General features: G+C 40.9%; 1 protein-coding gene across 1 annotated transcript; it reads left to right on the top strand.

The window, feature by feature from the left end:
* Nucleotides 1-1357: 1357 nt before the first annotated feature.
* On the top strand, nucleotides 1358-22666 carry ccz1 (CCZ1 homolog, vacuolar protein trafficking and biogenesis associated). Its single transcript, XM_034193801.1, has 17 exons — nucleotides 1358-1494; nucleotides 2686-2761; nucleotides 2867-2963; nucleotides 3070-3167; nucleotides 3425-3518; nucleotides 3637-3717; nucleotides 3791-3838; nucleotides 4571-4654; nucleotides 5206-5381; nucleotides 6337-6418; nucleotides 6991-7052; nucleotides 9542-9653; nucleotides 14605-14638; nucleotides 17218-17335; nucleotides 18287-18445; nucleotides 21576-21703; nucleotides 21820-22666. Exons 2-17 carry the CDS (start codon nucleotides 2748-2750, stop codon nucleotides 21873-21875), a joined length of 1443 nt encoding a protein of 480 aa, XP_034049692.1. The 5' UTR covers nucleotides 1358-1494; nucleotides 2686-2747; the 3' UTR covers nucleotides 21876-22666.
* The last annotated feature ends 685 nt before the right edge of the window (nucleotides 22667-23351 follow it).

The following is a 23351-nucleotide window of genomic DNA, read 5'->3' as shown; positions in this document are numbered from 1 at the left end:
TCCACCTGTTTTGGGTAAAGGTCCACATTTTAAGATAGTGCATGTTAAATGCTAAGCAAACAGCATAGCATAATACATTCTTAATCAATTCCACATCTTTATAAGCACTGTAAATATCATTTTGTATCACACAAACAACAATAACAAAATAAAACAAAGCAAAACACTGTTAGGCACAAACATTTTTAAGACAGTTGTCATTTTTGACAAGTTCTTGAACCTGTTGTTGACGTTGACTAGCATGGAGAGCAGCTTTGACAAATGGGAAGAAGGCGTGACTGAGTGTGTAATACATTGTTTAAAAAAGTTTCTTTACAGTAAGTGAGGTAAACATGCACACGTGTACCTCCGTACGGATCCTCTCCATGCTATCACACATTTCTAACGGCATTTTTGCCTTTTTGGGTGGTGGTAAAAAGCAGTTCACTATCAGACTTTTAGCTATTGCCCCACAGGCTTACATCGTACAGCTATTTAGCTTGTGACAGGATTAGCATTCTAATTCAATACTTGACCAAATGTGATTGTTTTTGTGTTGAACCCAAAAAAAACTATTCATAATAGAGCTCAGATGGAAACATTTTGGGGTTTCACTTTAAAAGACTACTTTGCGATCCATGTGAATTGAAAAACTGTTGTCTGGAATGCATATTCAGGAGTCGTGTGAGCCAAAGCCCCGTTGATAATACTGAATAAAAATGTATTTTGGATTCACTGAAAATGGTCAAAATATTCATTGGCATTACACTAGCAGAGACTAAATGTGAATCGGCAAACGTAGACTAAATGTGAGGAGAAATTTTGATGAGAATCTGATTTGGGCTGCTGTAGTTTAGTGCTAACTGAAGCTATTTCTCTTTTTTCTGGCTCATTTCAGTTGCTCAGGTTCAGATAAAATGAAAGATCTTCCTTTTTAAGCACTGTTCTTGATGCAGCCACCAATGCACCACAATTTTCAGGCACTATGAAACAGAAACACCACAAATCTGCCCTTGGAGACCTACTGAACAACATTGTGAGCAGATGTGGTTGCAGTTACATTTACCCTTTGCACTGGTTGCTATGGTATGCAGTGCATTGTGGGAGGTCCGACTTTTTTCACGTGTTAGCTAACGTTGGTATCCACATCATGACACATTCCAATCCCAATATTTGTCTGTAATTGCTTGTTTTACTGTATGTGCTTCATAGTGCTTATTAGTTCCATAAAGGTATGCTGTCTTTTTTATTATTATTATTAACAGAGAACAATGAACAAAACAATGAACAGGTATGCTGTCTGATGACCAAGAACTTAGTTTCAACGAGCCGGATCCTTAAGCTAGGAACTTTCTTTTTTATCGGGAATTCTCGCCGAACGGGTAAAACTGTGACGCCGCAGTGTCAAAAACAGGAAGTGAAGAATGTAAAATGCGGCATTGGAACTCATTTCCTATTTTTTTTAAACTTCTACGTACACTATCAGAGGGACGTGTCGAATTTGTGCAATATAAGGTGAGCATTCTTGTCTTCTTGTGCTGTTTGTCTTTCCGACACTTTTCTGCAAACAAAACTGTTTAAGCAGTGCGACTAGTCTGTTAGCTAGAAACTGCTTCAGTAGCCACTTTCAATGTATTCAGTTGTAATTGTAAAAGTTAAAATGTTGACTCTTTGATTAGTTGCGTTTTAACTCATTGACGTCTTTATAGAGGTGACGGACAGTCTTTGTTGTTGTATTTGACGTTAGAGCTGCATTTATATTCAGATGAGCACACTGTGGAGTGCATATCTCCGCCAGGGCTGAACTTTTCTGGAATTTTGGATTGACACAAACAATATTATTGCATGATTGAAGTCATTTTTCCATCTATAATACAGCAGTTTTAGTGTCTTAGGTTCCGTGACATTTTTGTGTTGACTTATAGCTTTTGTAACATTAGAGGGTTACTTCTTCAAAAAAAACTGATTTAAACCTCAGAAGATTTTGCATCTCACCAAGTAAAAGAATGTGGAATCCTGATTGTCACCAAAATTTTATGGTCTGTTTCGCTTGACAAAATTCTTAGGCTTTGGAAAAGCTTTGGCACACAATTGGTGAAAACAGCAAATGCTGTTATCTTGTAAATCATCAAATTAAGAGCATGTAATGAGGATAAACTGGCTACATGTTGGGTAACTTTGTACCTGACCTGATCATCCAAAAAGCGACTTTGCCTTCATGAATTTTGCACTTTAGACCCGTCTGATGCTTGTTGCAGAGATTAATCTTATTATCATGTGCATGATGGAAATTAGGAGCAGATGCACTCAGTTACATTTAGCTTAAAATTAAAGGCTTATTTGATTTTATTTCTAACGTCAAGGTCACCACTGCATGCTGATGATTCCATCAAGTTTTGTGATAAGTGAAAAACTGAAGAATTGATCAAAATCTTCAGAGATGCCCATTTCTTAATAATGCTCTGAAATTCACATCTGTGCCATGATCAAAAACAAAATTTCCACTAAGCTTTCTCCTGTTAAAACTGACAATTTCCCCAAGTTTCATTGAAATCACCCCAGAAATCTAGCATTCAGAAGGGACATGGCATTTATGTTCTGTGCATGCATAAACCCTTTAAAAAGTGAAAAACTTTGTAATTTGCGCACATACTGACTCGCTTTAATACTCTCTGTGTACTTTATATACCCTGTTGTATTCTCTAGGCACACGGCATGCTAACCAGACTCTCTTTGGGGCAAAAGAAATCCAGACACAAGTTCCTCTAATGCTGATGATTAGGTAAGACTGGTGATTTTTTTTTATTATTTATGACTGGTATTTATAAGACATGGAGAGCTTTCCTCATTTATCTGTTCACTGGATTGTTGTTTGTGTGTGTTTCAGTCCCAGAATGGCTTCAGGAATGCAAGAGAAGCAGTACACACCAACTTTGTTAAGCTTTTTCATTTATAACCCTTTGTTTGGACCACGGGAAGGAGAGGTGAACTTATTGACCAGATGAGCAAACACTGCAGAAGAAAAAAAGAATGTGAACATTGTCAAAGCCTTGGCTAATGTGAGGTGTCTTTTTTTTTTTTCTTTTAAAGGAGGAGAAAAAGATTTTGTTTTACCATCCCAGTGAGGTGGAGAAGAATGAGAAAATACGAAATGTGGGCCTTTGTGAAGCTATTGTGCAGTTCACCAGGTAGGTATCTGAGGACTGAAGCAGTATACTACAGTTTTCTTCTCCCGTGTTTAAGGCATGATTAGAAGACAGTGTGAAGTAAAATGTTGCAAATTTTCATTGTTTGCATTTAATGCAGTAAGACAGGAAGGTGGCAGCTCACCTAAATGGGGAAATGCAGCAGATATCTGCTGATGCATATCTGTAGTTTGCAAGAGTACACAGTTCACTTATTGTATTGGTTGAGTTTGTCTGCATGTCTTTCCTTTCTTTCTCAGGACGTTCTGTCCAACAAAGCCAGCTAAATCCCTGCACACTCAGAAGAACCGGCAATTTTTCTTTGAGCCCGAAGACAATTTCTGGATCGTCATGGTATCTTAAAGGCTTATATGCTTATTCTCAAAGCTTAATTGACTACTGAGTGTTTTAACTGTGGATCTCCGATCTCTTTCGGTTTGCTTTTTTAATTCTCGGCGTGTCTGTTGCTTAGGTTGTTCGAAACCCCATGGTAGAGAAAACAAATAAAGACAGTAACCCTCCCACAATAGAATATCAAGAAGAAGAAATACTTGTGAGTATTTTTGACTTGTTTGCTCAACATCATTTCTGTCATTGCCGTTCTTAATGTACCGTGTCCTCTGCAGGACACTGTTTATGGTGCAGTTGTAAGGCAGTGTTACAGTATGTACAAGGTGAGTGCGGGTATATTTTGGAATCAGTCGTTCTTTTAATTCCGGAGCTCTTCGTGCTTTTTGTATCACATCCAGATGGTTTCATCTCTGTGAACAAGATAACTCCAAGGCTGCCCTAATGTGGATTAAACTAGTTGGGACAATTGAGAGTCAGTGAAGCACAAAGTGATTTGATTTGAGGGAGACAAGAATGGTCATAATTTGGGTCCACTGCTTACCCATAGGGGGAATTTAGAATGGATGCTTCTAGGAAATGCCCAAAGATACATCTGCGGTTACTAATAGACACTAATACAAATTCATATATCACCTCTCCATTGGATACGTGACCTAAAAAGACCAACTGGTGAATGGTTTTTTTTTTTTTTTTGCAGCCGATGTGGATTAGACATGGTGGTAGGGTTGTGGATTTGTCAGAGATGAAGTGGTTCGGTTTTGGACAAAATTGATCAAATGTCAAAGCTACGCAGAACCATAAATTATGTCTTCTGTAAATCACAAAGATGAATGGGTGTGATGGGTGTTTCACTCTATGGGTGTCCCTTCTTTTCTTATTTTTAAAAAATTGTCACTTATCCATATAGTTGATGTATGACACGTTTACACTGTATTTAGAAAAAACAAAGGAAGCCACACTCCTGCTCTGCAAAGTCATATAGCAGTACAGCAACTGTGCAGCTGAACTGAAGAGATCAGTTTGTCTGTAACACTTTTGTTTTTCTGATGCCGTAGCTCTTCAACGGCACTTTTGGCAGAGTGATGGAGGCTGGCGGAGTGGAGCTGCTCACACAGAAGCTTGAAAAGTTCTTCTACAGGGTAAACGCAACAAACCAAGTCCCCACACGTGTTCACCACTCGACAGATGACTGTGTGACATCATTAGTTTTTCCTCATAGGCCTGATGCTGTATGTATTGACGCAGCTTGCAGCAGCAGTTATGTGGATTTCTTTGTGTACACAATACTGCTGCTTAAAAACTCAGCAGGCCTGAAAGTGTTTTCTCAGGAGTTGGAGTTTGGAATCTATCAGCAGTGTTTCCATGGATACTGGAATTTGCTCACTGTGTCCTTCTCTGAAAGAAGTCAACTCCAGGCATAAGATGTATAAAAAATTCATTTTTAATCAGGGGATGCCCTTCTTATGTTCATGCAAGCTTCCCCTTTCTGCTATGTAACCCAAAGACTCAGAGAAAGTGAGAGCGTATCAGAGGTTAAGTGTCAGTGCCAGAGATCGAGTTGTCTCTACAGAACATCAGTCTCCCCCCCCCCCCCCCCCGTAGATGGGTAAACATACGCCTTTTCTCTTCTCCTGTGTCTTTGTGGTGTGTGTGTGTGTGTGTGTGTGTGTGTGTCCCTGTACATTTCCAGTATTTGCAGACGCTCCATCTGCAGTGCTGCGACCTGCTTGATGTGTTCGGAGGAATCAGCTTCTTCCCGCTGGACAAGATGACCTACCTGAAGATCCAGTCCTTCATCAACCGAGTGGAAGAGAGCCTCAGCCTGATCAAATACACGGCCTTCCTCTATAATGACCAGCTCATCTGGTACTGAGCAACATTTGAAACTGGGCTTGTCCCTCAAATTCAACTTATCCATCAGTTTTTATTGACTATTTCCACGTTTTTATGGGATGCGCCACAGTGTAGGTAGAGTCACAAAATAAAATATAGTGTCTGTTCACGTTTGACTTCAGTGTCCCATGACAAGGTCAAACAAAAATTTAAAATGGCAAAATTTATCATCAAACACGGAGACGTGCACGTAATGTGGTGACGTTTTGGATTGGATAGGTTTAACAGATCCAGAGTACAGGAGGCATTTGCAGGTCTCCAAGGAAAAGTGGTTGGGAACCACTGATCTGCTGCATGTCTGCACAAATGCTCGAGTGCGGTCAGTTAATGGAAATAATGTGCAGGTCACCTCACTCACTTCAGTGATAGAAGCTGAGGCTGAAAGGAGGCAGCCACAAATCGCAGCGTAGGAAGCGATGAAGCTGATTGAGTCGGAGCTTTAATACACACGTTTAAGACTTTTTAAAGGGCCAAACCCGAGTCTTGAATTGGGGGGGCACACCTTTGGTATTGTTTCTTGGTGTGGTTATGTATGATGAGTCTTCCCCTGCTGCACACTGACAGCGAAGTTAAAACCACCACGTCTTTGGCATTTGTAAACACATCATTGCATGCTGGGTAAACAGGTGGCTGTAAACACGACTGCTAATCCTCTTTGCAGGTTCTGGGTTTCCTGTCGTGTCACTTGTCTTTTGTTATACTGTCAGCCGGCTCGCTCGGCGCGATAATTCAGGGGATTACACGATTTCTGATGAAATGGCTTCAGCACTGAATCGTCACGCTTCTTTTTTGTACTACTGCTAGCAGCACGTTTACAGTTGGGCTGAGCCATATGGAGTGCTTAAAAGAAACACCGCGCCAAATGTTTGTTGCACATTTTAAACAAAGCGCTCAGAGTGTAACTGTTGGTCTGTCTTTCTGTCTGCAGGAGTGGCCTAGAACAGGATGATATGAGGATCTTGTACAAGTACCTGACAACCTCACTGTTCCCCAGACACTCTGAACCAGAGGTGAGCGGCAGCAAAATGAACATTTGGAGGAAAAATTAAGGTGGGATGGAAGAAAGACATTCATCTGCACAATAACTAAAGAATGCTTCAGCTGATTGAAACCATTTGTTGGTGGTGTGTTGGTGCGGCTACAGGAAGCATCCGTTTGAAAATGGAGGGGGGTCAATACGCCGCATGCCAGTTGTAGAGCGGGGGGGCATATGCCATTCCTTGTGTTCTTCTTTTCCTGACATTCCCTGTTTGGGGATGTGAGGTTTTCCAGACTTGTTTTTATTTAATTTCTTTAATTCCACATAGCAGCTCCTGATAAAACTGTCTTTTTTTTTCTTTTTTTTTTGTCATACAGCTGGTTTTACATGCTATCATTTGCATATTCTCACATTATCAGCTCAGTTTTGTTTTGTTGTAGCAATGAAACATTCCATTTTGGTTTCATCCTGTGATCACAAACACACAATTTTTTTCTTCTTAATGGTCCAGGTTGTGCATAATGATGACCTGGATACTAGAAACTACTTATTTTCACCCTAACCCCTCTTTCTCATTTGTTTTCTCTGTTACTCTTCTCCTAGTTGGCTGGCAGGAACTCTCCTCTGAGGCCAGAGGTCACAGGGAACCTGTTGCACTATGGGAGGTGAGTCTCTGTCCTCCTTTGTGCTGGTTGTCTTGATGCAGTTTGAGAAATCCTTGTGTTGTTGTTAGAACTGGAAGCATTAAACTCTTGGCTGGAGTGCTTTCTATTCTCTGCTTGTGTTTCGCATTACCACAAAGCTTACAGTAAATACGGGCAGAGCAGCTTATGGTGTTGAAAACTGTTTATAGAAGCTGCAGATGTTCAGAAATTAGAATAACATGGTCACAAGTCCACACAAGCCTGCAGAAAAGATTTTGTATTTTTTTTGTTTTTGTTTTTGTGTGAAATCACCTTGGTGTTCTGGATGCTACATACTGTATTATGCTGTATCTGCTACTAGTGCAAAATAATTTGAACTTTTGTTGACCTGACCAGTACAGGCAGGCTTGCAGACGTCCCATCTGTTTACATTGAGTAACTACAGATTATGAATGCAGGCGTGCCTTTGCATCATTTGGTTTCCACTCACTGACACCTTTGTTCCATTTGCAGTCAAACAGATTGGTCCAGGAGGTGACTCCCTGGGTTAACAAGCCCAAGTAAAGCACTAGAATGCTACTGTAGCCTCGGGGAAAGCCCGCTTTCAGTTCTGTTTGACTGTAAATATTCACCTGAAGAACATCTTGCTCATACTGATTTCTCACTACACCTGGTTGAAATCAGTTTTGTGGTGATGTGATGCTGCAGCACAGGATTTGTTGGTAAAAGCCAGAAAAGTACAGACAGTTGCTGTGCAAACACGTACGAGGTCTGTCCATAAAGTATAGGTCGTTTTTATTTTTTCAAAACTATATGGATTTCATTCATATGTTTTTACGTCAGACATGCTTGAACCCTCGTGCGCATGCGTGAGTTTTTCCACGCCTGTCGGTGACGTCATTCGTCTGTGAGCACTCCTTGTGGGAGGAGTCGTCCAGCCCCTCGTCGGAATTCCTTTGTCTGAGAAGTTGCTGAGAGACTGGCGCTTTGTTTGATCAAAATTTTTTCTAAACCTGTGAGACACATCGAAGTGGACATGGTTCGAAAAATTAAGCTGGTTTTCGGTAAAAATTTTAACAGCTGATGAGAGATTTTGAGGTGATACTGTCACTTTAAGGACTTCCCACGGTGCGAGACGTCGCGCAACGCTCTCAGGCGCCGTCGTCAGCCTGTTTCAAGCTGAAAACCTCCACATTTCAGGCTCTATTGATCCAGGACGTCATGAGAGAACAGAGAAGTTTCAGAAGAAGTCGGTTTCAGCATTTTATCCGGATATTCCACTGTTAAAGGAGATTTTTTTAATGAAAGATGTGCGGACGGGTCCGCGCGTCGGGACGCAGCCGACGCGGTGCGGCGGCACAGGAAAAACACCTCTGTGTTGATAACCATTTGTAAAATCCAGGCGGCTTTTGATGGCTTTCAGTGGAGTGAGTATATGAGAAATTGTTTAACAGCTGGACATGTTCCAACTTGTCCTTAAGGCTTCCAACAGAGGTGTTTTTCCTGTGGAGGAGCGTCGCAGCGGCTGCGAGCCGACGCTGCAATCCGCCCGCACGTCTTTCATTAAAAAAATCTCCTTTAACAGTGGAATATCCGGACAAAATGCTGAAACCGACTTCTTCTGAAACTTCTCTGTTCTCTCAAAACATCCTGGATCAATAGAGCCTGAAATGTGGGGGTTTTAAGCTTGAAACAGGCTGATGACGGCGCCTGAGAGCGTTGCGCGACGTCTCGCACCGTGGGAAGTCCTTAAAGCGACAGTATCACCTCAAAATCTCTCATCAGCTGTTAAAATTTTTACCGAAAACCAGCTTAATTTTTCGAACCATGTCCACTTCGATGTGTCTCACAGGTTTAGAAAAAATTTTGATCAAACAAAGCGCCAGTCTCTCAGCAACTTCTCAGACAAAGGAATTCCGACGAGGGGCTGGACGACTCCTCCCACAAGGAGTGCTCACAGGTGAATGACGTCACCGACAGGCGTGGAAAAACTCACGCATGCGCACGAGGGTTCAAGCATGTCTGACGTAAAAACATATGAATGAAATCCATATAGTTTTTGAAAAAATAAAAAGGACCTCTACTTTATGGACAGCCCTCGTATGTGCACAGCACGATCCAGTCCGGGTGATACTGGTTCCAGTGAATACTGACCTCACACATTATGTTTATAGGATGGATGCGCAGGAGGAAGTGCATTAAACATGCAGTTTTGCATTCTGCTACAAATTGTATTGATATGGCTCATCGTGGTTACATACAGGGTGGTTTTTAAATGTTTCAGTGACTTCATCAGCAGCAGTGTTTCCACTGGATGAACAGAAGGTGTCAGAATGCAGCTGACTGGAAGTTTATGTGGCATTTGTCGAGCATGTTGGTTTTTATGGAAATAAACAAATTATTGTACATTTCTTATCATCTTGTTAAAGTGTTGTTTGTTTGGCGAGCTCTCACATACCGTTGAGTGTCAGGAATGAATGTTTTCGTCACCCGTGCCATCCTGTTTCCAGGTTTTTAACGGGACCTTCCAACCTTAAAGATCCAGAGGCCAAATTCCGATTTCCCAGAATATTTGTCAGCACAGAGGATGGATACGAGGAGCTGCATTTGATTGTTTATAAGGTAGAGTGAGGTTTCAGAACCACCCACACCCTCAGTTTATGGATTTGTTTATCACTTCTGAAAACAAAGTTGGGTGGAGCTTTTTGTTTGTCTGTCTGTTTGTGAAGACTTTGGAGCCCACAATTTTTCATATCATTATGAAATTTTTACAGAGGATTCATAGACAAGAACTGATTCGTTTTTCAAGGTCATTGGTCAAAGTCAGGAAAAATACTGGAAAATTGGAATGATCCCTGTCCTTTAATATTGAATGAATTTTCAAAAATTCATAACTGTCAAAAAAGATCAAATTTCTTTCATATTTGAGAGTGTTATGTAGGCCTCTACTGGTGGTTGGCTCTCACTGCGGTATTGTATCACTTCCTGTTCCGGAGCACAGCGGTGTTTTGCTGTATCTGTTAGCTGTTTAATTTGCGCAGTTAGATTGATCTAGTTAACTAGATAACGATTTGTTTCCCAGTGTAATCTTCACGTGCCTTAACTAAAGTACTCCTTCTGCTGAATCACCTCTAAATTATTTACACATTATTCACTTTGCGTGTTTTTAGGAATCCGCTAGCTTAGCGCAGCTACTAGCTCTTAGCCGATTTAGCATGGCGGCTTCTCCTGTCTCTCCCGCACTTTTCTGCTCTGGGTGTGAAATGTTTAGTTATTCCTCGGCCTCCTTTAACAGTAACGGTACTTGTAATAAGTGTAGCTTATTCGTAGCTTTGGAGGCCAGGCTGGGCGAATTGGAGACTCGGCTCCGCACCGTGGAAAATTGTACAGCTAGCCAGGCCCCTGTAGTCGGTGCGGACCAAGGTAGCTTAGCCGCCGTTAGTTCACTTCCAGCAGATCCCGAGCAGCCGGGAAAGCAGGCCGACTGGGTGATTGTGAGGAGGAAACGTAGTTCTAAACAGAAGCCCCGTGTACACCGCCAACCCGTTCACATTTCTAACCGTTTTTCCCCACTCAACGACACACCCGCCGAGGATCAAACTCTGGTTATTGGCGACTCTGTTTTGAGAAATGTGACATGAGTGACATGTTTATCCGCATGTTCTCCTTGAATTGCTGGCTGTCTGAGTGGTGTCCAAAAAATGAGGTGGGCTTCATAGATAATTGGCAAAGCTTCTGGGGAAAACCTGGTCTTGTTAGGAGAGACGGCATCCATCCCACTTTGGATGGAGCAGCTCTCATTTCTAGAAATCTGGCCAATTTTCTTAAATCCTCCAAACCGTGACTATCCAGGGTTGGGACCAGGAAGCAGAGTTGTAGTCTTACACACCTCTCTGCAGCTTCTCTCCCCCTGCCATCCCCTCATTACCCCATCCCCGTAGAGACGGTGTCTGCTCCCAGACCACCAATAACCAGCAAAAATCTATTTAAGCATAAAAATTCAAAAAGAAAAAATAATATAGCACCTTCAACTGCACCACAGACTAAAACAGTTAAATGTGGTCTATTAAACATTAGGTCTCTCTCTTCTAAGTCCTTGTTGGTAAATTATATAATAATTGATCAACATATTGATTTATTCTGCCTTACAGAAACCTGGTTACAGCAGGATGAATATGTTAGTTTAAATGAGTCAACACCCCCGAGTCACACTAACTGTCAGAATGCTCGTAGCACGGGCCGAGGCGGAGGATTAGCAGCAGTCTTCAATTTCAGCTTATTAATTAATCAAAAACCCAGACAGAGCTTTAATTCATTTGAAAGCTTGACTCTTAGTCTTGTCCATCCAAATTGGAAGTCCCAAAAACCAGTTTTATTTGTTATTATCTATCGTCCACCTGGTCGTTACTGTGAGTTTCTCTGTGAATTTTCAGACCTTTTGTCTGACTTAGTGCTTAGCTCAGATAAGATAATTATAGTGGGCGATTTTAACATCCACACTGATGCTGAGAATGACAGCCTCAACACTGCATTTAATCTATTATTAGACTCTATTGGCTTTGCTCAAAATGTAAATGAGTCCACCCACCACTTTAATCATATCTTAGATCTTGTTCTGACTTATGGTATGGAAATAGAAGACTTAACAGTATTCCCTGAAAACTCCATTCTGTCTGATCTTAATAACATTTACATTTACTCTGATGGACTACCCAGCAGTGGGGAATAAGTTTCATTACACTAGAAGTCTTTCAGAAAGCACTGTAACTAGGTTTAAGGATATGATTCCTTCTTTATGTTCTCTAATGCCATATACGAACACAGTGCAGAGTAGCTACCTAAACTCTGTAAGTGAGATAGAGTATCTCGTCAATAGTTTTACATCCTCATTGAAGACAACTTTGGATGCTGTAGCTCCTCTGGAAAAGAGAGCTTTAAATCAGAAGTGCCTGACTCCATGGTATAACTCACAAACTCGTAGCTTAAAGCAGATAACCCGTACGTTGGAGAGGAAATGGCGTCTCACTAATTTAGAAGATCTTCACTTAGCCTGGAAAAAGAGTCTGTTGCTCTATAAAAAAGCCCTCCGTAAAGCTAGGACATCTTTCTACTCATCACTAATTGAAGAAAATAAGAACAACCCCAGGTTTCTTTTCAGCACTGTAGCCAGGCTGACAAAGTCAGAGCTCAATTGAGCTGAGTATTCCATTAACTTTAACTAGTAATGACTTCATGACTTTCTTTGCTAACAAAATTTTAACTATTAGAGAAAAAATTACTCATAACCATCCCAAAGACGTATCGTTATCTTTGGCTGCTTTCAGTGATGCCGGTATTTGGTTAGACTCTTTCTCTCCGATTGTTCTGAGTTATTTTCATTAGTTACTTCATCCAAACCATCAACATGTCTATTAGACCCCATTCCTACCAGGCTGCTCAAGGAAGCCCTACCATTATTTAATGCTTCGATCTTAAATATGATCAATCTATCTTTGTTAGTTGGCTATGTACCACAGGCTTTTAAGGTGGCAGTAATTAAACCATTACTTAAAAAGCCATCACTTGACCCAGCTATCTTAGCTAATTATAGGCCAATCTCCAACCTTCCTTTTCTCTCAAAAATTCTTGAAAGGGTAGTTGTAAAACAGCTAACTGATCATCTGCAGAGGAATGGTCTATTTGAAGAGTTTCAGTCAGGTTTTAGAATTCATCATAGTACAGAAACAGCATTAGTGAAGGTTACAAATGATCTTCTTATGGCCTCGGACAGTGGACTCATCTCTGTGCTTGTTCTGTTAGACCTCAGTGCTGCTTTTGATACTGTTGACCATAAAATTTTATTACAGAGATTAGAGCATGCCATAGGTATTAAAGGCACTGCGCTGCGGTGGTTTGAATCATATTTGTCTAATAGATTACAATTTGTTCATGTAAATGGGGAATCTTCTTCACAGACTAAAGTTAATTATGGAGTTCCACAAGGTTCTGTGCTAGGACCAATTTTATTCACTTTATACATGCTTCCCTTAGGCAGTATTATTAGACAGTATTGCTTAAATTTTCATTGTTACGCAGATGATACCCAGCTTTATCTATCCATGAAGCCAGAGGACACACACCAATTAGCTAAACTGCAGGATTGTCTTACAGACATAAAGACATGGATGACCTCTAATTTCCTGCTTTTAAACTCAGATAAAACTGAAGTTATTGTACTTGGCCCCACAAATCTTAGAAACATGGTGTCTAACCAGATCCTTACTCTGGATGGCATTACCCAGACCTCTAGTAATACTGTGAGAAGTCTTGGAGTCATTTTTGATCAGGATATGTCATTCAAAGCGCATATTAAACAAATATGTAGGACTGCTTTTTTGCATTTACGCAATATCTCTAAAATTAGAAAGGTCTTGTCTCAGAGTGATGCTGAAAAACTAATTCATGCATTTATTTCCTCTAGGCTGGACTATTGTAATTCATTATTATCAGGTTGTCCTAAAAGTTCCCTGAAAAGCCTTCAGTTAATTCAAAATGCTGCAGCTAGAGTACTAACGGGGACTAGAAGGAGAGAGCATATCTCACCCATATTGGCCTCTCTTCATTGGCTTCCTGTTAATTCTAGAATAGAATTTAAAATTCTTCTTCTTACTTATAAGGTTTTGAATAATCAGGTCCCATCTTATCTTAGGGACCTCGTAGTACCATATCACCCCAATACAGTGCTTCGCTCTCAGACTGCAGGCTTACTTGTAGTTCCTAGGGTTTGTAAGAGTAGAATGGGAGGCAGAGCCTTCAGCTTTCAGGCTCCTCTCCTGTGGAACCAGCTCCCAATTCAGATCAGGGAGACAGACACCCTCTCTACTTTTAAGATTAGGCTTAAAACTTTCCTTTTTGCTAAAGCTTATAGTTACAGCTGGATCAGGTGACCCTGAACCATCCCTTAGTTATGCTGCTATAGACGTAGACTGCTGGGGGGTTCCCATGATGCACTGTTTCTTTCTCTTTTTGCTCTGTATGCACCACTCTGCATTTAATCATTAGTGATCGATCTCTGCTCCCCTCCACAGCATGTCTTTTTCCTGGTTCTCTCCCTCAGCCCCAACCAGTCCCAGCAGAAGACTGCCCCTCCCTGAGCCTGGTTCTGCTGGAGGTTTCTTCCTGTTAAAGGGGAGTTTTTCCTTCCCACTGTAGCCAAGTGCTTGCTCACAGGGGGTTGTTTTGACCGTTGGGGTTTTACATAATTATTGTATGGCCTTGCCTTACAATATAAAGCGCCTTGGGGCAACTGTTTGTTGTGATTTGGCGCTATATAAAAAAAATATTGAAATTGATTGATTGATGGTATCCTTTATCGACAGACAAGGTTTGATCTGGATCTGATCCAGATTGGAAACTAGTGTTGGTTTGCACTCTACGAGTGGAGTGCTTTTTTCTTTTAAATCAAATGTAGATGTAAGATGAACAGTTTAGTTTTGTAGATATGTGACTGAGGAGCATAATTTTAAAATGATGAAACTGCATCACGTTAACTTTTCTGAACCATGTGACCTTGACTCTGATTTTTGTTTTCCAGGCGATGAGTGCTGCAACTTGTTTTATGATCAAAGGTGAGCGCTCACTAACTTACATGATGAAATTGGCTTCGTTTGGTTAGTTTTAATGCATCTCGGAGTACCGTGTGACACATCTCACCATTTTTTTGAAATGTTCAGATATTGTTTGTCTGTGTGTTAGTCCACTTTGACAGTTTCATGACAGTGTCTTGCTAAGTTATTAATATTCCTGGTGATGTGTGTGTTTGAGGTGGGGAAGTGGTCACAGACCAGCAACAAGCAGCAGCATCATTTTTCTAGTTGAAAGTGCGTAATGTAAGAAGTATTTAAAGGAGGTTTTGGTGTGCTTGCCCCTGTGCTGAGGACACCCTGACTGTCCTGTTAGTGTTTGTTTATGGAACACTGGGATCCTGTTGAAATTAATCCTCATTGCCAGGGCTTTGAGCCAGAATTACTTTTTTTTTTTTCTTTTTTTTTTTTCCCACCTGGTTTGTTCCAAACAGAAACAGTATTTTTAACCTTTCTGGTTTCAGGTTCCACCCCAAAATTGATGTTCCTAAACCGATTGGAACAAAAAATATAATTCTCAAACCAGTTAATAACGTTCCGTGTCAGCTGTGGGACACTGAAAACACTGTATATGCCAGACCTGTATGTGGCGCTGTAATGCTCCCATGAAAAACGGAGAAGACACTAGAGCGTACTGTAGCAGGCACAGAAGGTGGAACTTTTCAAAATGGGACACTGATTAAAATAAAGCGTTTTAAGAGAAAGAGGGTCCACCCTGATCACCTGAAATAAACTCGTGTATTTAAAGCGAAGCAGTGTGTTCATGTAGTTAAAAAAAAAAAAAAAAAAAGCATGGCCCTGTGTTGTTCTCCGCCTTGCAGAGAAGCTTGTGGTACCAAAATAATTGACAGTGTTAACCCACTGCTGCCCATTGATTGGCTCATTAGCCAAAGCTACAGTCCTCACACAGCAATAACCATAACAAGGCTGCTCTACGTATGAATGTTATTAATACAGCTGCGTACGAATAGCCACTTCATAAAACCAAAGTCTTAATCTGACCTGTCACATTGTTTCAGTCTGATTCATCATCACAGTCTGACGAGAAGACAGTCTTGTTTTGGAAGAGGACGTCTAGGAAATACTTTAATTCCTTATTGTGGAATTTACTGAAGAAATGCACCATTTTTAAAGAAGTCTCTCTGTGTTTGTCTGCTCGAGGTGTTTCTCAGCCTGAACCAGAGAACTCCAGCGCTTTGTCCCGTCAACAAGAAAAATAAGTTATTTTAAAAGTTGAAATATATTCCTACCAGCGTTCAGCCACCTGAGCGCACTAAAATAAGTCCCATTTGATCCACCAAGACAAAAAAAGCACATAATAGTGACCCAAATAGATGCAGTGTTTTTCAGAGTGAAACACAGGACAGCAGTCCTTTATCCCACCAAGAACATCCAAGATAAATGGCAGGTGGCAGTGAAGCTCATCAGGTTGTCTTTGTTTTCTTCTGTTGAGTTTATTGGCGGTTTGCAAACCAACATGGTGCATTACAGCCACCAACTAGAGCATTAATGGAGTTCTATGTCCTCACTGGGTCATTGCTAATGGAAATCTTTTCAAAAACTAAAAAATAACTGCATTAATTTAAATAAACTGTTCTAGTTAAATAAACTGTTCTAATCTGGAACATGAGCAGTGGTGGTGGCCAAGTGGTTAATGCGCTTGGTTTCAGTTCAGAAGGTCCCGGGTTCAAATCCCACCCCTGCCACATTTCTCCATGTAATGTGGAGTTGCGTCAGGAAGGGCATCCGGCGTAAAACTTGTGCCAATTCAACATGCAGATCCAGATTTGCTGTGGCGACCCCAAGTGCATACAAGGGAGCAGCCGAAGGGACTTACTTACTTTTTACTAGTCTGGAACATAAAAGTTTCCATTCCATGAACTAGTTCAAAGCCTTGCTTGTTGCTGCACCACAAAAAAAACAAAATCTTGCCAAGTGCATTTGTCTAGTCAAAATATCTAATTGTGCTTGGTATAAGATAACATTTCAGTAAGATAAACATGTGCAGCTTAAAAATCCTCTTATTTTGAGTCCTATCTGAGACTAAACATTTGTTGATTTTTGAAGATTTTTTTTTTAAAGCTGCTGTTATTTTTACAACATAAAACACTAATAAAATAAAGTTCAGAATAATTTTTCTCAGCTAATTTCAAGACCTCATTTCAAGAAATCTTGAGTAAGTTTTCACTTCTTCTATAGGCATCATTTACAAACAACACAGCAGCTTAACAAAAAGTTTTTCACCTTGAAATGTCTTGGAACAAGATGATTCTAAGACTCTCACTTAAGATTTTTTTAGGAGCAAGTCTGTAAATTGTACTGAAAATTTGACTGAAGTGATTTTTGTTTTACAGTAAGTTTATTTCGATATTGTGACAACAAATTAGACAAATATACTTTTTTCTTTTTTTTTCAGTATGTAAATCAGAGATGACAACATACCGCGTTTGATACCCAACAGATGGAATTTATCAGTATTGGATTCCTTTGAATCTTGTGAAATATAATTGAGATTTCCTCAGTTTTATATCCCGTCGCGCCTTCTGTCTTTTGTCACTTTGCAGCCTCGGTGGAACTGACGAGGGACTTCTGTGAGCAGCTGGACAGCTTGGTGGGCCCTCAGCTGACCCTGCTGGCCTCTGATATATGTGAACAGTTCAACATTAATCGCAGGATTTCAGGGTGAGTGCAGAGCAAACGTACACCTCTGTGCACTGTGAAGATACTGTTTGGTGCAGTTACTTGCAGAGATGTTGCTGCTGGTCCAGCCTATGCCCCTGGATCAGGACAGTGTCTCCATGATTGCCAGCCCTTTGTTACTTTGTATGAACACACACACACATGCGCGTGGTCTCTCAGCAGCTGTGCCGTCATCAGTTTGCACTCAGTGCTTTGTGGGAGCTGTCTGACGGACAGCGATAGCTGAGACCACCACGGGATATCGCCGTGGCACCACTTAGCGTAACTCAAGCAGTGCTGCTTTAAAGACTTGCATCCTAGCACACTCTGCTTTAACCCCGGCAGTTGGCTTCAGATGTAATCCAAAACCGGACTCCCTGCTCGGAACAGTTTGATGGGCTCCTTTTTAATCAGCTCATTGAAGAATCCACTGAATAAATAAAGCTGATCCAAATCATCCTGCTGGCATTAGGTCCATGTCCTGATTTGGCCGGGTGTAAATGTAAATAATTAGGCTTTGGAACAATAAAGAGACACTGGAAGCCAAGTACAGCTAGTTAAAAAAAAAAAAAAAAAAGTTTTTTGTTGTACCAAGTTTCTTCAAGGGAGATTCATCTTATCGATTTATGCAGCAGCTCTGTGATGAACTGAAATGTAGCATTTTTAGCAAGAAATGACTGTATTCCAAACAGGAAGACCACTGAGTTGTGCACTTCTGGTCTCTTGATTAATTATAATGTTTATTGTGAGAGGTGCTGCGGGGTACCTGGTCTGTCAGTACGGCCATAGTCGGCGCTGTGGCCACATTCTTGCCATTTTATCACACCTGGAATGAATTAATAAAACACAGCCACAGTATTTGTATCTTCCAATATCATGTAGCGGTGCTCCATTTTAATCTCTATTTCAGACTGTTTTATTTTTTTTTCATGTTTGTCTGTTTTTATATTTCAGTCCAGAGAAGGAGCCCCAGTTTAAATTCATCTATTTCAACCACATGAACCTGGCAGAGAAGAGCACCATCCACGTGAGGAAGACCACCAGCATCTGCCTCACCTCGGTCCATCCTGACCTCATGAAGATACTCGGGGACATCAACTGTGACTTTGCCAGGTGCCAAAGATAAGACACCCCACCACCACCAAGTACAAGCTAAGTGTTGGTGCATTTCACATACTTGGATAAAAAAAGTGAGGAATTATGTTTCTCACAGTTGCAGAGCACAAAGCAGATTCTTGTGTGTATTTAAAAAAAAAAAAAAAACCCTGCATGAATACATATTTAGCTTAGTTGAAATTTTGTTTTTGGGGAGGTGATGGTCTAATGGTTAATTGTTGGGCTTGAGACCAGAGGATCCTCAGTTCAAATCCCAGCCTGACCGGAAAATCACTAAGCGCCTTGGGCAAAGTCCTTAATCCCCTAGTTGCTCCCGGTGTGTAGGGAGTATCTTGTATGGCAGCACCCTCACATCGGGGTGAATTTGAGGCATTATTTGTAAAGCGCTTTGAGCGTCTGATGCAGATGGAAAAGCGCTAAATAAATGCAGTACATTTACCATTTTGTTTTTGGTGTTGCTTTTGGTGAACACCAGTCCTAAGCTTTGGAAGGTTTAATAAACAAGGTAATTTAACTGAACCCACACATACTCCCAATTGCTATTATTGTGTAGTGATTATTCACTGCAACAAGGCCAGACATGTCCAGCAGGTGGCGGACAAGCTACATACAAGTTCAACCGCACCTGCTCCTAATTTTGATCATGCGTCCAACAGGTGGCAGACAGGTTCATGGGATATTACATAACACTTTTTTCTCTCTCTCTCTCTCTCTCTCTCTCTCTCTCGAGAGAGCGCTTTTATTTTAAGGAGTCTGATAGCGCGCGTGGTCTCTCTCTCTCTGTCACAGAGAGACCGCGCGCACTTTTATGAAACGATGCGACACAGTGAACAGTCCTCATATAATGAGTCCAGTATGATAAAGTGAAGCAACGATCTTGCAGTATTTATAGCTCGAGAGAGGGAGAGGGAGACGGTGCGCGCTATCAATAAAAGCGCTCTCTCCCAGTTTAACGAGTCACAGCGTTTTGTTCAGGGCAGCCTTTACCACAGCCAGACTCAGCAGCATCTGGACACAAAGAAAGTGATCCACCAAGACAAAAAAAAAATAAAATAATAATAATAATAATGACTCTGTTTTTGAGCCGCACCACACCATGCAGTAGAAAACAGAGTACACTTCCACAGAGGCAGAAAATAGCACTGAACTGGTGCAGCATGGCACACGCGACTGTGTGCACACATTAAAATGCGAACACACGCAGCTGCAAGTATGAACAAACACTGAAAAAGGCTAAGTACGCGCGTATTTCGGGCATATTTAAATGAAACACAATGCTGCAGTGAGCAGCTCTACGAATACGCTACTGTGACAGGGGCTTTAGGAGCAGCACAGAACAGAAAAGTTTGTGTTGTAACCTTTGTGTAATAGCAGACAGAAATTGCTTTGAGATGAAGACAACAAAACGCATAGACCATTTTGTATATATTGTTCAAAATGTGCATTTGTGTTCATTGTTTGAACCTTTTTGTTGTACAGTCTTTCACACAAGACCTCAAATTACCTTTATAAAGTGTCAAAACAGTTGTTTGTTATAGTTTGCTGTGTGTTTTGAATAAATGTGTGTGGAAAATTATTTTCCGCTTTATTTTTTTCTTTCTTATTTTTGTTTGTAATACTGTGTTTACACATAACGACGACAAGTCATAAATGCCACGAAGTACACATTCTTGGCCGCTGATCACGAATGTGATGATTCGGGGCAGAGGCGTCAGGTGTCCTCAGGAACTGCTGCAAACTGTTACCACGCGTTACGATTAATGGCACGTGTTGTTGGAGAATTATCAGGAACCATTACGCACGGTCATGAATAGTGTTCTGCGTTGTTGCGCGCTATTGCGCGTAACAGCGCATCGTTAAGTTCTGTCATGTTGTGAACGAGGTGAAGTGTCTCCACACACACACCCATATTCATCCAACCAAATTCAGATCGCTCCAGTTTTTCAGAAGAACTTTGTGACTGCATGCGTAGTTGGGCTCTGTGCCATGGAGTGATGCAGAGAGGAGGAGGAGGACAGAGCCAGATGTGTGGCTTCATGCGGCATCAGGCACATGCAGCAGGTGGAACACCTGCAGGAGCGCACTGAAGAGCACTGAAATTAGACTTTTAGCCAACTTGGTGTTAGCAATCAAACTGAATGCGTTGCAACAGGGTTTGTGCGCGTGCTTCTTCCTCCGCCGGACTGGAGGAGGTGCAGAGATGTCTGGCTGCACGTGAGTCTCCTCTCGCTCCTCTGGTTCCTCTGGCTCAGACTCGTTCTCCCGTTCATCGGTTACAACAGCGGGTGGAACACCTGCAGGAGCGTCCTGAGGAACTTCAGCAGGAACTGTGGAATGACACTTGGAGCCGAGTTTAATTGTGCGCACGTGACAGAAAACTGATTCGTCGTGGCGCGCAGTGAAATGTGATGCCGCGTTACAAGTCGTGTCAAAACTTGACAGTTTCCGTGTCACTTCGTAATAACGCGTGACAGTTTGGGCTCCAAGAATTACTATGAACGTTGTCACGTTCTATTAAGGGTCAATACTCATCAAGACGGATCAATACGCTCAGTTGCGACCTCCACAACATGAGACGAAATGAGGGTGGTGTGTGACATTCGTGGAAGATTTTTTTTGACAGGCAAAAACATGTCCCACGAATATCAAGAATATCACGCACCAACACGCACTATTAAGAAACCTATTCAGATGCGTTAAGTCACATTAAGAATGTCAGGAATGTGTCACGAATGACAGAAAAATGACATTCGTAACGCGTCTTGCTTATGTGTAAATGCACCTTAAGCCTTTATTACACTTATAAAACACAACAAAAGCATATATATTCTGAAAGCACAGGTTGTCCTGAAAAAAAGAGACATAAAACTTGATTGTGGGATGCAAGGAGAGCTGTTAACAGCAATAATAAATCATTTATGCCAGGCGAGTGAACTGTCCAAAAAATGCCCTCGGACCCCAGAGGGTTAAGACGGCCTCAAAAGAAATTTATGGGATTAGAACCATAACATTTGCTCTCTGTGCAAATGAATATTTGAGGTGTTATTACTTAAAATCAACACACACCCGTGTGTGTGAAACATATTTTACATAGTTTTTTTTTTTTTTTTTTTTTTTTTCCCCTCAGGGTTGATGAAGATGAAGAAATCATCGTAAAAGCTATGACCGACTACTGGGTAGTCGGTAAGAAGTCAGACCAGAGGGAACTGTATGTGATCTTGAACCAGAAGAACGCCAATCTGATCGAAGTGAACGGTACGTGTGATGTGGAGAGAAAAAAAACAAACGACAGATTTGGATCATCATCATTGCAAACAGGCCATCTGACTTGATTCTCTAACTTCTACTCTTGTGTCTTTTCTGCATTACAGAGGAGGTTAAGAGGCTTTGTGTGACGCAGTTCAACAATATCTTCTTCTTGGACTGATTGGGGGGGAAATGCTCTCACCACAATAAACTGTCAGGGCTGCAGGGTATCAATGACAGCATCAGCATAATGCAATAATTGCATTGTTAAATAAAAAAACTGGAAGTCTTTCACAACATTTTTTTTTATTTAAACTACACAGTTGTAATTTTCTCCTGTAATTAAGTGTAAAAATCCAGATTTTTACTGTACATGTGCTTTATTTTGCTTCATTTCCTGTGTATAGAATTGTAAGGTACGTTTTCTTTACACACGGCTTTTCTAAATGAAAAATCACAATGTTATCAATTAATAACTTAAAATATTGACGACCACCCAGGACATTTTACTTTGATCAGTTATAGATTCAATATAACATATGCCAAACTTTGTATTAAAAACATAAGAATTGTACGTAGTGTAAAAAAAATGTCTATTTTGACATGGAGATGCAAATCGTGTTTGAGCTGTACGTCAAATCATTTTGATCAGTGTTTAGGTTACAAAAATTAAATCGACCCTCAATATTGATGTTTGAGGTGAAGTCAGATTTCATCGCATGTTGGTCTTCCAAAATATAATAGCCCCCCCTTTTGTGTGTAACTGCAAGTGTTTGAGTTTCATAAAATGAAATCCATAATTCAGAAACATTTATTTACAGTAAGACTTCTCAACACAATCAAAGAGTCAAAGAGAAAGATTTGAGGATTGGAAAACTTGATCAAAGTGCTTTATTTTTGTGTGTGTGTTGTTTTCTGTTTAAATTATTTTGGGGTGTCTGTTACAAGCAGTAAAATACAGTACGTGACTTTCATGATAATTAATTCATAATTCAAAATATTTGTCACAAATCTTACCTTTACAGTGTGTCCAGAAAGTATTCACAGTGCTTCACTTTTTCCAGAGTTGATGTAGTAGCCTTATTCCAAAATGGAGAAAATGCATTTTTTTCCCCTCAAAATTGTACTCACAACACCCAATAATAACATGAATTGATTTTTTTTTTTGCAATTTTATATACTCAACAAAAATATAAACGCAACACTTTTGGTTTTGCTCCCATTTTGTATGAGATGAACTCAAAGATCTAAAACTTTTTCCACATACACAATATCACCATTTCCCTCAAATATTGTTCACAAACCAGTCTAAATCTGTGATAGTGAGCACTTCTCCTTTGCTGAGATAATCCATCCCACCTCACAGGTGTGCCATATCAAGATGCTGATTAGACACCATGATTAGTGCACAGGTGTGCCTTAGACTGTCCACAATAAAAGGCCACTCTGAAAGGTACAGTTTTGTTTTATTGGGGGGGGGATACCAGTCAGTATCTGGTGTGACCACCATTTGCCTCATGCAGTGCAACACATCTCCTTCGCATCATCCATGAAGAGAACAGCTCTCCAACGTGCCAAATGCCAGCGAATGTGAGCATTTGCCCACTCAAGTCGGTTACGACGACGAACTGGAGTCAGGTCGAGACCCCGATGAGGG

The sequence above is a fragment of the Thalassophryne amazonica genome, chromosome 18 (genome assembly GCF_902500255.1).
Source record: "Thalassophryne amazonica chromosome 18, fThaAma1.1, whole genome shotgun sequence".
NCBI lineage: Eukaryota > Metazoa > Chordata > Actinopteri > Batrachoidiformes > Batrachoididae > Thalassophryne > Thalassophryne amazonica.
The sequence above is the reverse complement of the archived record's forward strand: the minus strand, read 5'-3'. Positions and strand labels throughout refer to the sequence as shown.

Coding starts and splice junctions, on each gene's coding strand:
- ccz1 (XM_034193801.1), top strand. Junction 3,839..4,570: donor AGTGTTACAGTATGTACAAG/GTGAGTGCGGGT, acceptor CTGATGCCGTAG/CTCTTCAACGGCACTTTTGG. Junction 4,655..5,205: donor TTGAAAAGTTCTTCTACAGG/GTAAACGCAACA, acceptor GTACATTTCCAG/TATTTGCAGACGCTCCATCT.